Source organism: Cryptotermes secundus, unplaced genomic scaffold (assembly GCF_002891405.2).
Source record: "Cryptotermes secundus unplaced genomic scaffold, Csec_1.0 scaffold1928, whole genome shotgun sequence".
NCBI lineage: Eukaryota > Metazoa > Arthropoda > Insecta > Blattodea > Kalotermitidae > Cryptotermes > Cryptotermes secundus.
In genome coordinates this window covers 342,863-361,119 of record NW_019740681.1, presented here as the reverse complement: position 1 = coordinate 361,119, position 18,257 = coordinate 342,863, and the positions used below count along the sequence as shown (strand labels likewise).

At 41.3% G+C, this 18,257-nt stretch overlaps 2 protein-coding genes across 3 annotated transcripts in view; both read left to right on the top strand.

Annotated features, from left to right (window-relative positions):
- The window catches only part of LOC111872618 (kelch-like protein 26), a 43,742-nt gene extending 32,907 nt beyond the window's left edge, over window positions 1-10,835 (top strand). For both annotated transcript variants that reach the window (XM_023866695.2, XM_023866694.2), the window contains exons 2-6: window positions 1,391-1,608; window positions 2,974-3,219; window positions 5,015-5,707; window positions 7,378-8,008; window positions 8,924-10,835. In XM_023866695.2, coding sequence (XP_023722463.1) covers window positions 1,447-1,608; window positions 2,974-3,219; window positions 5,015-5,707; window positions 7,378-8,008; window positions 8,924-9,075 — 1,884 coding nt within the window. In that variant the 5' untranslated portion in view covers window positions 1,391-1,446 and the 3' untranslated portion in view covers window positions 9,076-10,835. The remainder of the gene's footprint in view (window positions 1-1,390; window positions 1,609-2,973; window positions 3,220-5,014; window positions 5,708-7,377; window positions 8,009-8,923) is intronic.
- A 3,008-nt stretch (window positions 10,836-13,843) lies between these two features.
- LOC111872598 (nuclear receptor-binding protein homolog) overlaps window positions 13,844-18,257 on the top strand; it is an 85,952-nt gene continuing 81,538 nt past the window's right edge. Inside the window, exon 1 of the mRNA XM_023866663.2 lies at window positions 13,844-14,435. Coding sequence (XP_023722431.1) covers window positions 14,307-14,435 — 129 coding nt within the window. The 5' untranslated portion in view covers window positions 13,844-14,306. The remainder of the gene's footprint in view (window positions 14,436-18,257) is intronic.

Below are 18,257 nucleotides of genomic sequence, written 5' to 3'. Positions count from 1 at the left end.
GGAAAGATGTGATTGTGGTGATGTCGGTGGTCATGGTGATTGTTCTCGTGTAGGTTATTTTACGACGCTGACAGTAGCTGCACTGTACTTACTCTATTAGAGTTTTGTACAAAACTTCCCTCCTGTCTGAATCATACGCTTTGTTGAAGTATATGAATAGCTGATGTACTGTCTCATTTACTCCCATTTTTTCTCCAATATCTGACGAATGCAAAAGATCTCATCTGTAGTTGATCTGTTACGTCGAAACCCACACTGATGATACCCAGTAATTTCATCTATGTATGGACTTAACCTTGAGAGAAGAATATTGAACAAAATCTTATATGAAGTTGATAGCAGTGATATCTCCCGATAATTACTACAGTCAGTAGCTGCACTATATAGAGTGGAATTGTAGGATGATACATGAATTGGTAAGGATTTGGAAGGAAACGATCGTGACGGAAATCGAGGTACTGCCCTGGCAGCTTGCTGGAGGGACTGAGGAAATTACAAGAAATCTCGTGATTGTAACCGAACACGTCTCGAGTACGATTCCAGATCGTTGCGTGTCGTTCTTTCGTGGTGACTGTCGGTCTGCGGCAAGTTTTCTGCAGTATGAAGTAACTGCATGATGCGTTTCCTCAGTGACGTCGTCACTTCGCACTGCGTTATCTTGCCGGCACTAATTCAGAGACCTCTGGTGGCAGAATAATGAAACGTGACGAAAAGTGCGGGAAAATCCAATCAGATGAGTTGAGTTCCGTTCAGTGATACGTCGGTTTATTGGTTAAAAACGAAGTTAGATACTTTACTTTTCAGGACAGTGGCTTGCGTTCAGTAAGTTTTGAGTGTTCAGTGTCGGCCATAGGTAAGCATCGGTGCAGGTGTTAGCACTAGCGTTCAAGTAGATGGGTCATCCCATTAGAAAGCAAATCTCAGCAAAATGGTTCTTGCCACCAAGAAAACACAGTACATTACTCTTGGAAATATTTGTCTTCTTAACCAAATCAGACCCAATTGGTTACATTTCGAATTGTTGAACGGTGTAAATCAGAAGGTGTATATAGCTACTGTTGATGTGGGGTGAACTGAGATTCGAGAATCTCACCACAGTTCGTATGTGACGTCACGTAGTTCACATCCCTGAGGACTGTAATTTTTAAATTCAACCAGTTGAGATGCACAGTATAATCCAGTAAACTGTGTGCAAAACATCATCAGAGAACCAGCGGATCCTGTTCTCAACACAGGATGGGAACCCAACTCGCAATAGAATCTGAAGGCTGTGGGCGCAAAGTGTGACGTGCCCTCAGCGATGTTGACAGACAAAGACACCAGTTGTGGCCCTCTAGAGGTCTCTATGAGAAGTCCACATAAATGAATGCATGTTTGTTTATGCTTGCAGGGTAATGGGCAGCCATTCAGAGATGTCCCCATAGCTTGAGATCCCAGACAGAGAACATGACGAGGGTGCGCGAATGGGGCCTCCAGGACCGGCCCCTCAATACGGTTCACTTTGAGTCACCCTCACACACTACCACGTTGCTGGGCGGACTGAACACCCTTCGGGCCAAGGGTCTCCTGCTGGACGTCACCCTCGTCGCAGATGGACAGGCTTTTCAGGTGCTCATGCATTGCGAGATGTTTATGTTGGAGCCAGCCTTAGCACTGGCACTGGTGTGCTCTGTGTGACTCACTCTAAGCAATGCATGCAGCATCTACGATTTGAGGTTTTCATGTCTGCAGAAATTCAGTTTGTAGTTTTCTGGGTTATGGCACTGTGCAGTCAGAAAAGCGAGCCCGAATGTTTCACAGGAACATACTGCCCCATCTTCAGTTCAAGTTTGAAGATGAATGCTGTGTGTTCGTCCAAAATGTTGGTACCCACATAGCAAGCCATGCAGTTTTGTAGTCCTGTTTTTCATTCCCGTTTATGTACAGATCTCTTCTTTGTTACACGTTCCTGCTCTGCATGGGGCCATCTGCCACTGATCACTCAGGGTTCCTTCTCAATTTTCTCCCATGTTCCTCTTTCTCTGCAACATGTTTGCTGACCTTTGTTTCCATCTTGATCTCAGTCTTCCTGTTGAGTATTTTCCTCTTAGTTTTATCTTCAAAACCTTTGGGGTTCTGTATTCGTTAATTTGTAAAATATGGCCATACCATCTTACTTTCTTATTTGTTAATTTATCTCCAGTTGAATTCTCTCAGTTGTTTAACCCCCCCCCCTCACCTTTCAGTATTCCTTCTGTACTTCTTAAATATCTCACATCAGCTTGTGATAACCACCATGGCCCATGTCTGTGCTTTTTCCTCTGTACATTACTATTGTCCTGCAACAGTGTTCAAGGTTGTACAGGTGTATCTGCTGTGAAAGAAAAGCCGTCTTATCTTCTGTTATATCGAGGCCAAAATGAAGTTAAATTATCAAAATTAATTGCTCTTTAAAAAAATAACTGAATTTACGTGTTTTGTTTAACAGTACGAAGAAAGAAGTCAGTGGGTGTAGTCAGTCGAGTTGTGTTGCCAATAGAGACGTACTTGTACTTGTGCATTAGTCAGATGCAAATGTACTGTCGTAACGTTACTTATGCTGCCTGAAGCCAGAAAGTATTTTTTTGTGTATTTCAATAAATATTTGTCATATTAGGAAAGCAATTCAAATGAAGTTGGAGACCTCAATGAGTCTATATTTTGAGCAGTATGTAACTCTCAGAATGCTGAGGAAATTAAATTTTTTAATTGTAGTATGTATAAAGCAGCATTTATATTTGATTGATCTCATTATGTTATCATCGTTTCCATTTTATATGAATCAATGGATTAAGTTCTCCCGTATCTTCCATCTTCTCACAACTTTCATTTCTTATCCTATCCCTTCCTGTTTTTCCCTCACTAGTTTGATATCCCATATCCGAAGCCTAAAGTTTGACTGATATGAACCAAAATTAAGTTAAAGCCCAGTCATCTGCTTGATATTTTCTGCAGGCACATCGTGTTGTCCTAGCATCATGTAGCGATTATTTCCGTGCGATGTTCACGGATGCGATGCGAGAGTCCCGCCAGAGTGAGATCTGCCTCAATGGAGTGACAGCCGCAGGTATCAGACTCCTGCTGGACTACGCCTACACATCGAGGCTTGCCTTGAACCTGGCCAACATTCAGGATGTCTTGTCGGCCGCAAGTCACGTCCAAGTGGTGGCCGTTGTCGAAGCTTGCTCCAATTATCTGCAGGTATAACTGATGTGAGACATTAAAACAGAGACACATCTTACAGACATGAATCAGGTGCTGTATGTGTCCCAGCAAGCTGGGTAAGGAAGGTGCAGCTGGGCTAAGATTCGTGGAACAGTGATGTAGAAGTTGGGGGCCTGTACGTTTCATGTGAAGAAATGTGCCGCATGTTGCACAGGGTATTGAAGTAATCAGTGTATTTGTTTAGTTCCATACTTACGAATGATACAACATTATCAGAATTTGCATCCCTCGTTCAACAAAGTGGATGTGCAGGAAGGTAAGTGATTTTTGTAAAATGAATGGTCTTGTCAGCACATTGGACAAAACGATATCTTCTGGTTTGTGTCACACTTGTATGACTGCCACCACATGACTGTGACACCTCACGGGGCTTGAGGTAGGAGTACACTACAATAGAGTACAGTATAGTAATTTTGGATCTCATTTTGGTCTTCACACATGACTTCTTAGTAGTTGGCTGTACTGAGGTTAACCTCCTTGAAGATGTCTTTAAATGTCACCTTCCTCGCATTTACATTTAAATGACAACAAGTCCTTGGTGTTGCAGTGTTACCTTGTTTTTAGATCATCTTTGGTGTGTGGTCAGAGAAATATCACAGATGTCACATGAAATAATAGCAGAATCTAAGTGAAACCTAAAGATGTTGTGGGGGTGTGGTGTAACCGTACAGAGCACCTTACTGTATCCTGGACAAGGCATTACTTTGTAATGGGTTAAGAAAGTTACACAACAGTGAGTAGAAACCATAAAATCATGTAAGATGTGAAAGCAGTTATGCGGTTTGGTGTGCCTCTGCAGTCCACCTGTTCTCCTGTCTCTTGGCACTCTTGCCCTTGTAGTTGCTGCAGTAATCTGATCACTCGTCTGTCCCCAGTGCCAAGATGTAGGAACTTAGGAGCTTTGCCTCCAGGCCCCTGTTTTTCTTCATTATATTTTGCTTAGAACCATTTACATTAATGTGATATTTCATTCTCAACCTTCTTCCTTTGTTAGTTTGTTTATCCCATCTCCTCTTCCATTCGTTCGTTCCTCCTTTCACCTTGCTGACCTTCAACCTTTGAATAGCCTTGCTGTTACAGTAACAAATGTTAATTGTATGTGACTTCACCTTTCAATTAACTGTCAGGTTAAAGAGGAATGCTGTCTCTGGGCTGCGCCATAGGTCAAGCTGTTAGTCGCTGGCTTACCATTGCGGCAGCCTGGGTTCGATCCCACGTCTGGTCAAGTGGGATTTGCGGTGGACAAAGTGGCGCTGGGGCGGGTTTTCTCTGAGTGCTTCAGTTTCCCCTGCCAATCTTCATGCCACCAAATTCTCCATCATAATGACCCGGGGCAGGTACAGTAGGCCAATCAGTGGCTGCCATGCCAAGTGGACCCAGTGGGACTCTGCCCCCCACTAGTGAATTAAAAAAAAATTAAATGCTATCTGTGAGGCTGCATCACATTCTGAGTAGGCAGCCTAGGGGAAGAAAAGTTCTGTGCGTTCACCAGGATTTTCCTTCGCATTGTATAATATTATATTTCAGCATCCTATTGAATTAATATCTCACTCACTTGCCTCTGTCTGTAAATGTAATTTTAAGCGACATTTAAAATAAAAATTGTGTTTGCATTTACCATCGTATGTTGAAATTAGGAAATGTGAACTTTCTATTGATGACACAGTGATCCCTGTTGCTATCTGATGAGAGTGCATCTGTAACCGGCAGATGAGGCTCAAGGTGTTGTGTCAGTAGCTCTGACCATGTTTTATGCTTCATGTTTCAACAGGCACAGCTGGACTTGGAGAACTGTATTGACATAGCAACAATTGCAGAAACATATTCCCTGTCACAACTTCGACGGCGTGTGTACCGGTTCATGAGTGGCCACCTTCGTGACTTCTCCCGTTCACCAGACTTCCACCGCTTGGCGCCCCAGCAGTTGGAGTACTTGCTGGGCTGTGACTTCCCCGTGGATTGCCCTGAAGCTGAAGTGTTGCAGATTGTTGTGAGGTGGCTGCTGGCCAACTCGCACACAGTCAGTGCTGGACAGCGACTCACATGTGCCCAGAGGCTACTTCGCCGAGTCCACTTTGCAGAAATTATGCCATGGGATCTGGAAGCCATGCAGCAGCAAACATTGCTTGGTCATAGTTACCAAGATCAACATCTGTTCCACTTCGTCCTCTCGGAGACTTGTCGCCAGAGCAGGCTTCGCTCCGCTTTGCCGGACAGTAGCAACATAGTGCCGGTGTCAAAGGCCTCGCCTCTCGTCAACTCCAGGGGAATGGAACTTGCTGTTGTCAAAGTGGGAGGTTTTGGTATTGGAGGAATTACCAATGAGATCACCTATTTTCTGCCTAGTGTCGGGAAATGGCGACATCTAACATCCATACCACATGTGGAGCAGTGTAACTTTGGAACAGCAGTACTCGACAATGACTTGTATGTTGTCGGAGGTTGCTTCAACCAGTCTTTGCAGGTAAGTGTAGTTCTCGTGTACCTTCTGATTTTGATCTGAAGTCAGGTGCACATCATAAAGTTGTTTTAAGGTATTTTTGATAATTAATATTAGAAACATATTTGAAGGACAAAATTAAGTAGAAACTGAAAAGCTATTAATATTCAGTGAGAGCTTTAGTCATCATTCTGTGTGTCTTCCCGGTTTTCTGGCTCTCACCATACCTGACTGAGGAAATGTGAAAAATGGGTGCAACGTTTTCTCTGATTGTTCACATCAAGACATGTCATGAATTTCTTTTTTCCATCAACTTCATGTGTTTTACATAGTTCCAGAGATAAAAGTGTGAACTGAAGTCTGGAAATTAAGATGGAACAAGGTTTCGAAGCCATCGCCATGAGAAATGTGAATTTGGACATTCACACATAATTTATATGTAGAAAATTGTTATTTTATCAAATTAAGATGTTGTCTTCACTTCCTGGTATCACATACAATTCTAACATTTCCAGAGGTTGGACTGTCTACTTGAAGTGGAATTTGAAAAGCGTGGCTCCCTTGCACTGTGGACCCACTCCACCCGCTTACTTGTGGGACCATGTAAAACGAGTTTTGTTGAAGTTGAAATTGGAAGAAATTACCAGTTAGAACCATGCATTCAGACACATAGCTGAGACTCTTTTAAGTTCCCTGTTTATTAGATTGGAGAATATTTCAGATTGAATTTATGGATCTTCGTACACGTATATATGTGTGTGTGTGTGTGTGTATATATATATATATATATATAGTGTATGTTTTTAAACGTGTTTGTGTATGGTAAATTGTTAGAGGGACAGTTCAACTAGACTCCACAGAGAGGCCTGTGATTGCTGTAGTAAAAATAGTAAAAAATTCTCTTGCACTACATTGGCATTTGCTTGACGGGTGTTGTGTCCATGCTACCGTATAGGAATTTGGACATTTAAGATGCGCTTTGACATTGTCAGTGATTTTCCTTTCTGAGTGCACTTTGAGCAAGCAGTTTGTCACATCTCATCATCTCGCTGAATGGTACACATAGGCACCTTCTTCAGTTGCTTATATGTATGTAGATCATTCAGTAGTCATTTCTTTACCAAGCAGCAGTACAAACTACTGTAGTGTGCAGTGGGTAAGCCAACAGCAGCTTTACATATTGGTCATGTGTTAGTAGTGACTGTAGACGGGGTTTGGATTGGTGCATAGATTTATTGATCACTTACAGGTCGTAACTGCAAATAACTATAACACTATCGCTAGTTCTACACTTTACAGTTCATTAGAGCACACAGTCTAGTGTTCTCAATTTGTTACTAGACATTTTCTGGTAACGGCTCCAACAGTTGCGATTCATCTGCCTTCGGCTCAAGTCCTGTCTTTACAGACTCCCATACAGAACTCACTGTCAACTGACTTAAGCTCCAAACCTCACTTTGCTTATAACCTCTTGGTATGGACCGTGTAGAAAACAGGTCTTCCACTGTTGTAACCAAACTATTGATTATTGAAAATCTGCCTAGCAGTGGGCATGTGTTTACTGAGCCACTGCATGGCAATAGTCGCTGTTTATAGAGTCACCTCTTAGCAATGGGTCTGTACGTCACAATATGTTAACAAGAGAGCCCCTTATTGCTTTTTCTCTGTTTTCATGCTTTATCCTTGTGTTCCAGGAGAATATACATCCTTTTGGTTTCCGGTACAGCCCACGCTATAACAAGTGGACAACAATGGCTCCGATGCAACGGGAGAGATGCCGTTTCTCGCTGAATGTTGTGTCGGGTCGCCTCTATGCCATTGGTGGAGCCAGTGAGATGGATGAAGGCGAGCCAGAGAATGAAGATGAAGTGAGTGCCTGTGAGTGCTACTCCCCAGAGACTGACAGCTGGGAGAGTGTGCGGCCCCTCCCAGGATACCGAACACAGCATGCTGGGGCCACATGGGGACACTGCCTGTTTGTGTCAGGAGGACTTGACAGGGACCTTGTCTTGGGCTCGATGTGCTGCTACAATGCGGGCACAGACACATGGGACTACAGAGCCCCCATGCTGACCCCACGTGCTGACCACGTGATGCTTGTCATGGGGGACCGCTTGTATGTCTGTGGAGGATGGTTTGAAGATGCTGACACTGGTAACCGTGTCCTAGTGGACACTATTGATGTCTACGATGTTACCGCGGATTGTTGGCAGGTCGTGACTCGCATCCCGACACCAAGGTATCATGCAGGAATTGTGGGAGTAGACACCAAGATATATTTCATTGGTGGGTTCCACAGTGATGCCATGTTTGACCGTGCCACAGGTATGTTGATCGTGTTTAGTTCATTTTTCGATTTTGTTGTGTTTGTGCATTGCTGTGAGCCTTGCTTTAGTTTGGTGACTGCAGGCAGGAGTGTGAGAGTGAATAAGTACTGTGATTTCTACTACCCAACCCACAAGTTGATGTTCAAAATGGTCATTTACAGTACCTGTGTGTAGCATTCCTTGGACTGGTGTGACGTTTTTAGATAAGGTAGTCTGAGACTGTGTGATTAAAAAGATTGGAGGAAAACTATAATTTAACCCTTTCCAGTATCCTTCTGTTACTGGAGAGATAGTTTTCTGCCCTCAAAAATGGCATTCCCATGTTTGAAATAAGGAAATGTTCACTCCTAATTTTATCTCTCATTTTGATAAGCCAGTCATAATCATCTTGCATGACAGTGATTATACATCTTTGTTTGTAGAAAGTATTGAGATGTGCTGTTCCTAATTGATTGTACTACTGGCATAATTTGTCATCGCTCATATTTAAACAATTTCGCAAGTTAGTTCACCTTTCGAAACACCTGCTGTAACACAGAAGAACCCTGCATTCTGCCCACACAGTGTATTTATGTGTTCCATATGGTTCTCACAATAAATGGATTATTTTTCCAGACAACATTAACCAATTGGTCTCTGTAGCAGAGACGTAATGTGTTTTCTGTGAGGTACGGACTGAATTCTTATATATAAACTCTCTTCATTCTGCCCACACATTGTATTTATGTGTTCCATATGGTTCTCACAATAGACACTGATTATTTCCCGAAACAATATTAGCTTGCTGGTCTTTGTTAAGGGAATGTAGTGTTCCCTGTAAGGTAGGAACTGCATTTTTAAATATTATTTAGATGAACTTAGAGCATCAAGAGGGTTACAACTGAAATGAAACTGTTTATCACCTTTGTTACAGCTGTGATTGAGTGTTACGACCTTGAAACAGAAACTTGGACCACAGGGGAGAAGTACCCTCAAGACATATGGGAACATACTTGTGTCACACTGTACATCCCACGGTGTCGTGACGATATGGAAGTAATGGCGGCCGTTCAAGGTCGGACGTAGCAGTGTGAGAATTGTCATGACGAAAGAGAATGTGTGCACTTTGCTTGCACTTCTATAGGTGAAGCGTGGGGTGTTGCTTGCAATGAATTGTACATTCAACAGATGTGCTAGGGCGTGGTACAAACGTACATGGAACACAAGTGGCAGAGAGTACTGTGCAATTGTACCTGGAACGCAGGTGGCAGGGTATTGTACAGTTCTGACTCAGGTGCTTTTGTTTACTTACAGAGCTTTACGTTTTTTAGTGTAACCTTTCTAATCTGAAACACAAGCAATTACTAAGCATCACCTGGGATGAGGTTTGTCTGCTTCTTTTCATTGCTTGCTGCCAACAGAGTAAAAGAAAATTCTTTGAATTTTAATGACAGTTGGCAGCTGCGAAAGGGGCAGTCTTATTTACATTTGTTTATTGCTGCAGACAATCACATCTTAATGTACAAAATGTGTGAATTCACAGCTGACACAAATGTGTATGACCTTAGTTTAAAGTTACTTGTCAGTGGTGTTGCACAGTGTTTAAGGGGAGGCTGTGAGCCCTGTCTTTGCAAAGTTATTTTGCCACATTTGGAAGCATTTTTTCTAACCAACCGCAGGTTCCTCGTTTGTGAAATGTGACATGCATACATTCAAGGGTTCTTTGCAGTGATTTGCTTGCAAAGTAAAAATAAAACTGAGCCAGTACAGATACCCCTCAACTGTACATATGCCAAGTTTCATAAGTAAGGATCATGTGATTGGTTAGAAAAATACATTCAAATTTTATAAAATTTACTTTGTGAGGTTAGAGATTACAAACTTCCTGCTGAGGTTGTCGTCTTGTGCTTTGTCCATTAACCTAGATTGCTTTCTATATAACCACAATGTTTCAGAAGCCTGTTCTAGTCTTTATTAGAGATGGAACAGATATTGAGAAATTTATTATCTCTGTGGCCCATAGGCAGTGATACCCCTTACCCTTGCTAAGGGATGAGAATAACATTATGAGCAGACTGCACAGAGTAAAACTGACTTTGCATCCTTTCCATTTTAAGATGGGAATAAAACCGATTTCCCAAACATTGTGGTTCTATATCTAAGACACTAAAGTGATGGATAGAGTTTTAAGAGTATACATACCTTGTATGTATGTAAGGGGTGGGCCATAAAAACTGCCCCCCTCCCCACACTGCGACCCTCAATGATCTATTGTGCTTAGAGTATAACCTTACTTCACATATAACAAATTAAACATAGGTATTGAACCATAGAAAGATCACAAAGTGAGTAGAATTGTCTATTTTTGTAACAGAGACCTGTGTGTTATACTATAATGACTCCACCGTTGTTACAACACTTTAAGTGTTCAGGATAAATATTGGAATGTTTTATGGTAGAGTTAACATATGTTGTTAAGTTCTTGTTACTGTTATGTTTATAACATGAATGTTCTTAATTGCATGCAAGAAAAGCATATTTAATTCTTTATACACAGGAAGGAAGGAGAACTTTGAATGCTGTGTTCATTAACTTTGTCTTTCACTCAGTCATGTTGGTCTTGGCGTGGCTTTCTTGTATTGGCACATAAGATTAATGGCTATTCTGATATAATAATTAGTAATTTGTTTCTTGTTATAAGTTAATGTTGCAGTCACAGTAGACATCTTATTTTTCTCCATAGGACCTTGTATTGTTACAAGAACATGTTTCTTCACAACTATTCGTACTGGGATCATTATTTTCTCACTTACAGTTTACAAATAAAATGCAGAGTATTTTATTCATTTGCATTGTTTCTAAAATACACAGACCGATTGAATAGAGACTAATTTCTGTTTGTCATTTCACAGGTATGCATATATATAGTAATATTTCAGAGATTTTCCGTGTCTGCATAGTTTGTGTATCACTGCCTTCTGGTGGACTAAATGTGTACTAGAGTTATGTATACTTTATTTAACGATGGAGTCAGTACCTCAGACTGTAGTTTTGAATGAAGGGTTGAATGATGACTTGGTAAGAATGCAGAGGGAAGCAGCCACAGTTTATTTTGAGTCCAAGCATTTTTCTGGAGGTACTGAGGAAAATCACATCATCCCCTGTTGAACTGCCTACATCCTCTACCTCCCATTATTCCACCCCTTCTGATCTATCACTTCTCCAAATACTGAACTTGTTGCTTTCCTCTGTTCTCCTATTTGTACCCTCTGAGTTCATTTTCAGGCTTATGTCTGGGTGAGCTCCTCCACATGCAGCTTCCTCTATGCTGGTTGCTTGCCTCACTTTTTGACCCTGAAGATGGAGGTAGTACTTCCCAAATCATAGCATTCAGGATAATAGTTCTCCTGGCTGAGGTGTGAACCCAAGACTTCGCAGATATGAAGGAATGCTGACCACTTGACTGCAGTGGGCACCGTGCATTTCGAGATTAACGCAAGCTGAATAGAGTGCTCTGTGCAGACACTGCCTAGCATTCAGTGAAGCCAGTACATTCATGACGGAGGCAGGAGTAGTGAAGTGGTAGGGGCAATGCAGTGTAACATACTGAAAGAATGCAGGTGAGCCATCCAGGAAGGTCCCCTCGTGCTGGGGCGTGTGCTTGGCGCTCCTTCTAAAGGCATTGATGTGAAATACAGTCAACTCTCGATTATCCGGGATAATGGTGGGCATGGAAATCACGACTAATCGAAAACCTGGTTAAGACAATTGTTATTAAAAGTAGTACTGTAATACTGTACCTTCATAATACTATAGGCCTACCTGTATTTAAATTTACTCAACCTCATTTTTATGTACGAAGCCTACATAATATTAGCTTGTCACTTAATAAACTGTTCTCTTCACTCTCAAGATACTCTAGTAAGGATTCCAAATGGTTCAGAGCAGCACCATGTGATATTTTCTTACTAGCAGCACTGTCCACCTCTTCCTCATTCTCACTTTCTTCCCCCTCTTCTGGCTGCACCCCCACTGAACTTATGGTTTCATTACTCCTTAACATTTCGAAGCCCGGCTCACACGAGTTTCTGTTGAATACTTAACACAACACGCTTCCTTTTACACCCTGACATTTTGCTAACACACTTGAAGATCGATACAAAGAGACCAACTGGGGCGGTGTATCTGTCCTTGAAACTTTCCACAAATCCTTGCATTCTTTCATCCCTACCCTAAAAAAATTGTGTTAGCATAACGGGACCAAAGAATGCAGAGCTCTGTTCACACTAGTGCGAAAATAGTGTTACAACTCACCATGTGAAACAAAAGTGAATGAATATTAAACAACATAAAAGCCTCAGTAGCCCCGGTTAAGCCGCAAACCGGTTAATCCGCCCCTGGATAATTGAGAGTTGACTGTATAAAATTGTAGCTTGTTTAAGTTTTGAGCATGAGATTCTTTAAGTGTGCACATTTCATGGGATGCTTGATCAGTTTTGCTTTTGACTGTATGAAGCTATTATTAGGTAAGAATTAATGTTATCGTTTGTACCCATTTCTTTTGAACTGCATTGTACCGAACCATTTTTAAGACTGTACTGCTGGACACGGTTATCTATGTTTGCAACATCAAAATTTCTTTGTCCTGTCAAACGCTGTTGAGTCATCAGAATGAATGGAAAGTTGCAAGTGTATCAACCATTCACAGTTGCACATTGGCACTGATCCGTAATTGAAGACCTGCCTTAACAATTTCTGTGCTATTGTCGAACCACAATTTGGATTCATGCTACTAAATGTGTTATTATAGTGTCTGCAGTGGTTGCCAGCGCCATAGTACTAAGTTTTAAATTTGATCTAAGCAGGCGTAAGAGATTCGGGGGCCCAGCCAGCCTTTTGTGCATTGACTAAGAGTGGCAAGTTCCCTCTGCAGTAAAGCAGTTGGGGCGTGAAGGTGACCACTCACAACTAGTGCCAATATTACCACATGAAGCTATACTTCATCTGCCTGATACACCTTCATGGCATGGTGCTTAATAAAGCAAGCACAAGGATAACTACATTTTACCTTTTACTTCCAGGCAACAGAAATTAATATTTATATTTCAGCAGGCTGGTGATGTACCACTGAAATAATGAAAACATCAGTAACCGAATGGACCCTGTGACATCTGCGATACATATTCAATATAATAAGGGTGTGACAGACTGGGAATAATGCAATGAACTTTCCTTCACATAGTCCCAGATTCAGATCCTTGTTTAATTAGGGTACACATTTTTCTTTAAAGAATTAACGCTTAATGGCTCCCAAGAAATGAATTTGGAATGTGTGAGGCTTCTGTCATAGTGCGTTGCATGTCTCCTCTGGTTACCATCTTTGTGTTTCTAGGAGACAGACCTGTCTCACTGATGGCAGGAGCCAATAGGTTTGGAACTTGTTAGACAGACGTCACTGCATGATATGGGATGTGTTACTTTACGTTTTCCGTTGTCACGCGACGAACCCTCTGTTGTCCATCTCTGGGGAAACGCGTTTGTTGTTTCGGAATTCTCCATGCAACGGCCCACTGTTATTTCGTTACCATGGAAGTACCTACTGCAAACACGTTACAGAGTGAATTAAGCAGGCCCAAGATAGGGTTTACTGGTGGTGTGGGTTGTCGGGCTTTTACTTGACTAGCTGGGCAATTATCAGCTACAAATGAACGATTTTCTTCACTGGATTACTACCTAGATCGTTCCGTAAATTTTCCATTCCATCCAAACGTTCCGCCCGACGTTTACGCACCCGTGTGGGAAAGTGCTGTACTAACAGAAATACCACCAGATGGCAGTAGCATTCCGCACCGATATATGCTGTACGAAGTAAGCCGAAGTTCGATGCACGAAGCAACGTGTGGTTGCGGTGGGTTGTAGCAAAAGTAGTTACAGTATAAGGTTATAGGTATTGTAATAATACGGTACTGTTTGTGTGATGTCTTTAGTTATACTCCTTGTATTATAAGGTCGAGTGTTTTAAATGAAGGAGCAATTATATGAGGAGAGTGTCACGTGATCATTTTCATTAGAAAGGAAAACCGAAGTTCGAACGATTCCGATTAACAAGTGACGGTGTTATCCCGTCGAACCAATGAGGATCACAAAGATAGCTAGGGCTTGTAACATCTAAGAGAAATGTGTGGTTGGTGTTATTGAATAACGATCCATGGCTGTGAATTGTGGTGTGAAGTGTTTTTCAAGATGTGTCTGTACCTATAAACAGTGTAACGTCTGTTTTCAAGACGTATATTGTACTTTTTAATTAATTTTCCGGAATGTCTGGAAGTCGCTCAAGTAACGACCCGGAGCATAAGTCACCACGAGAAAGTGGCGAAGATTCCGAAGATGAGAGTGAAATTTTAGAAGAAAGTCCTTGTGGCAGATGGCTTAAACGAAGAGAAGAGGTGAGTGCTGTTAATTACAAACATTGACAGGTTATAGTAATACGGAAGAAACCAGGTATGTAGGAGCGGGGTGTTGAGCTCTAGAATCGATATATCGTTTTCTTTCCTCTTCGTTTATTGCTTCTTTTATTATTGCAGTTCAAGGCGTTTTCTGTATCCAAGGTTTGAATTTTTGTGAAATGTTTGTTTTTAATGAGTGTTTATGACCTGCAACATAGGGTTTATAATTTTAAACTTCGTTTGGTTATCTAACTCGTTTTGTTATGACAGTTATCACAACACAGATATTTCACCTTCTTGAGTTTTCATACCCGCTTAACACATTGCTGCAATTCATTGGTTCATCATAGCATAACATGTAATGCACGTTTAAGTTGGTGACTATGTATATACACCTTGTTTGGTACAATTATATGATCGATGCCGTTTTCAGAATAGTGTTCATGCAGTGGTGATATTTGCCGGTATAACTTGGTGTAAACAGAAGCGGCTCCCTTGTGGCTTCAGCTGATGGTACTTAGCAACGTTATTGGCTCATAGTTTATAACAATGCTAGATGTATTATTAAATTATTGTGCTGTAAGGTTATTCCAGTTATGATAAGTGGTGGTGTCTGTGGAAGTCTCCAGTACTGCAAGGTTATTGCCCTAGGAGAATGGCATTGGCATGAGACATTAAGTTTTGACAGTACAAAATTGCTGTGATTCATAGAAACAGGAAGCACCTTGGAAACAGGCATTGAAAGGAAAGGTCACAATTGTAGTAGTTTGATCAAGGTGACGACAGAACAGGGGAAGAAGTTTCATGTTTAAAATAAGGGAAGATAGAAAAGGCATCTGGAAATGAATTTTCAGTCATTGGAACTTAAGGGATTGTGAGAAAGTTGCTTTACATAATACAGAATAAATTACCGAAATTCTTTCAAAGAAACACTAAATGTCATAGAGTGATAGTGATTGTGATGCTGTTAAGTTTCATCTGGCCTAGGATAAAGATCAGTGTTAGGTCCATTTGAGTGCCATAAGGAACTCCCCACGTTTAATAGAAGCTGCGGAATATCTTCGATAGCTGAGTCTCTCCAGGGCGCTGCTCCGTATAGCTAGTGGCTCTGTTTGAACAAGTTTTGCTGTTCCCTTAAGGATGGTTCATGGGGCTGCTAGTTGCTATGAACATAAATTTGAATGTATTGCATGCAGATAAGGAAATTCACATTAGATTTGATGTTCCATCAGCGCTGACATAAAGAGCACTTTCTTCTGTGGTGTGACACCATGTAATCTGGTAGATCACAGATACTTTTGAGGAATGTGTATCTCCTACCTTTAGGACAGTAAAATAAGCTGTGTGGGAAATTGAATGCCAATGGGTTTGCTTGCTGCCTGCCTATTCCTGGTTTCTTGTTTAGCTTACCCTTTGACCTGAAGATGGGGCTCGTATGTTTCTCAGAAACTTTGGTAAACTTTTACAGACTCCCCAGCATTACAATCCCAGTAGATAGAGCCCATCAGAAGAAGAAAAATTGTACTCTAACAGAATGTAAGATTTTTTAAAGTTCAGTGCATGGAAGATGGAAGGCACATATGCTTTCCAGGAAAACTGAGAAAGGAAACCATTTGAAAGACTGTGGAATTTAGCATTGTATTCGGGATGTGCATTGCAAGCTGAAGAAGCTTCTTAATAAAGTTGTATGCGCTCTGTCCTACTTCTGGTCTCGGCTGCGGAGCACGGAGTACGCCACTCTCTGATGGAGATGTCACTGTGTAGGCATCCAGTATGTGTAAAGATGTAACTGTTGTGGACCTAATAGAGGAGACCCAGAAATATTACGAGGTCTGCTCCGCGTTCCTGCCAATATGTATGGTAGTTGTGGCAAGGTTTTGGATTCGACTCGGATCTTCTTTTGCAGTCCCTCGTAATTACTTAAATCAACTGTTAATTTATCAGTTTGACTTGCTTGTAGCTCCCGTATGTTGCAGTGCTGACAGCAAAAGCTGCCATATCCCTGGTACAGAATGGGAATTTCTGCTTGTTTGCTTGTAGTTGGTGTTCCAAACATGGGTATCGTAATGACTGGTTTGGGGAAATGTAACGTGGAAGATAATTCTGTGAACGATTTAAGCCAAAGATGTAATTTGTCTCTTTAGTATGGTTGTAATATAAAGGTAAAGTTGTTCCTGTGCCTAACTAGTTAACCACTATGGCATGAAGGCGTATAGGAGAGTGGATATATAGAGCCACATTTTCTTGACTTTGGCACTAGCTGGAGGCGAGTGGTCAGTTTCACGCCCTGAGGAAAGAGCCCCAGGTATCCATTGGATAGGGGTTTGGGTGGACCCCAGAGCCGGTCTGGATGACATGGAGGAGAGAAAATTCTCGACCCTACCCAGTCTTGAGCTGCGACCCCAGCCTGTAGCGAATCGCTATCCCAGCTCCTAGTGTGGTAATATACCACACAGAATGAAACAGTGGATGGTAGTTGTATAAATAAATGTATGAGGATGAAGTTTCAGATTTTAATCGTAACGTTCATATTGTAGCCTTGTTGGTTGTGGGGGTCGGATGTTGTACCCTATGTAGTCAGTGGGCACCAACATTTTGGAGGAACATACTGTCCAATATTTAGAGTCCATTAGAAATAGCTAACCTCAGTCAGTGGCCAGCCTCTAGAATCTTACATGCACTGAAATGTATGTATCTTTACAGAGAGACACACTGGTTGTAAAATCGTGCCCCAGCTTTTGAGTACTGTTTATTAGCTTCATTACCACCAAACTTGGCAAACAAATTTTGAAGTGAAGTTCACTAATTAGTGCTTGTTTACACTAACTGCCATTTGTACTGATTCATTCCTGCGGTGTATGAAGTATTGTCATTCAGGGGTCATGTGATTTCTTCAATTAATCTACATATGTGATCTATCAGCACAATCTTGTGTACAGTTATTAATTATTATGTGCACTAACTTAGCTACATGATTTGGCCCTGTCAGTCATCCTCAGGTTATGATACATTCATTCTGCAGTTATTTTTTATTTTGTATATATTTGAAAATATAATAGTGGGTTCAATCTGCAAACATATTGACCAATATGTACAATATGCCACAGGTCTAAACAAGCTTTGGTGTATGGTAATAATTAATGATTGCATCATTGTTGGTGCGTGTGTGTATTTTTTCTCCGGTGTTAATTAAAGCTGATTGTGGGGATCTTAATTACGAAACCCAGGATTTATAAAGCTAGAGGGAGTAGTTGGAAAAGTGTATTCATAATAATCATCAGGCTCTTGCAGAGAGTTATTTGAACTTAAGTTTCTTACGATGTAATACAGTAAAGAAAAACATTTATTTTTATCAAAAAGTATGAATTAGTAATTTTTTTTTAATGACGAGTATATTCTCATGATGTACAAGGAATTTTGATTGAATAATGTGCTTTGATTGTATGGCCATCTTGCTCCCTGGACTTCAGACAATATGCAGTATGTACATATTGCCAGTGTGTCATGGGTTATATGCTGGTCTCATGTAGGCGCAGTGTCTTCTGAGCAGGACTGAATGGAGTGGCTAACCGTCACTTAACAAAACTTCGTGTAGAGAGGTTTGGGATTCACATATCGTCTGCTACAGAGACCAACCTGTTAATGCTGTTTGGGGAAACAGTCGCTGTTTATTGTGAGATTCATACAGAACACACAAATACACGGTGTGGGCAGAGACACTACATTGGGGGCGGGGGGGGGAAGAAACTATATCTCAGATTTTGAAGGTTCCCAGGCAGTGCCCGCTTGTCCTTCTGGTAAAGATAGAGTATATAATCTGAT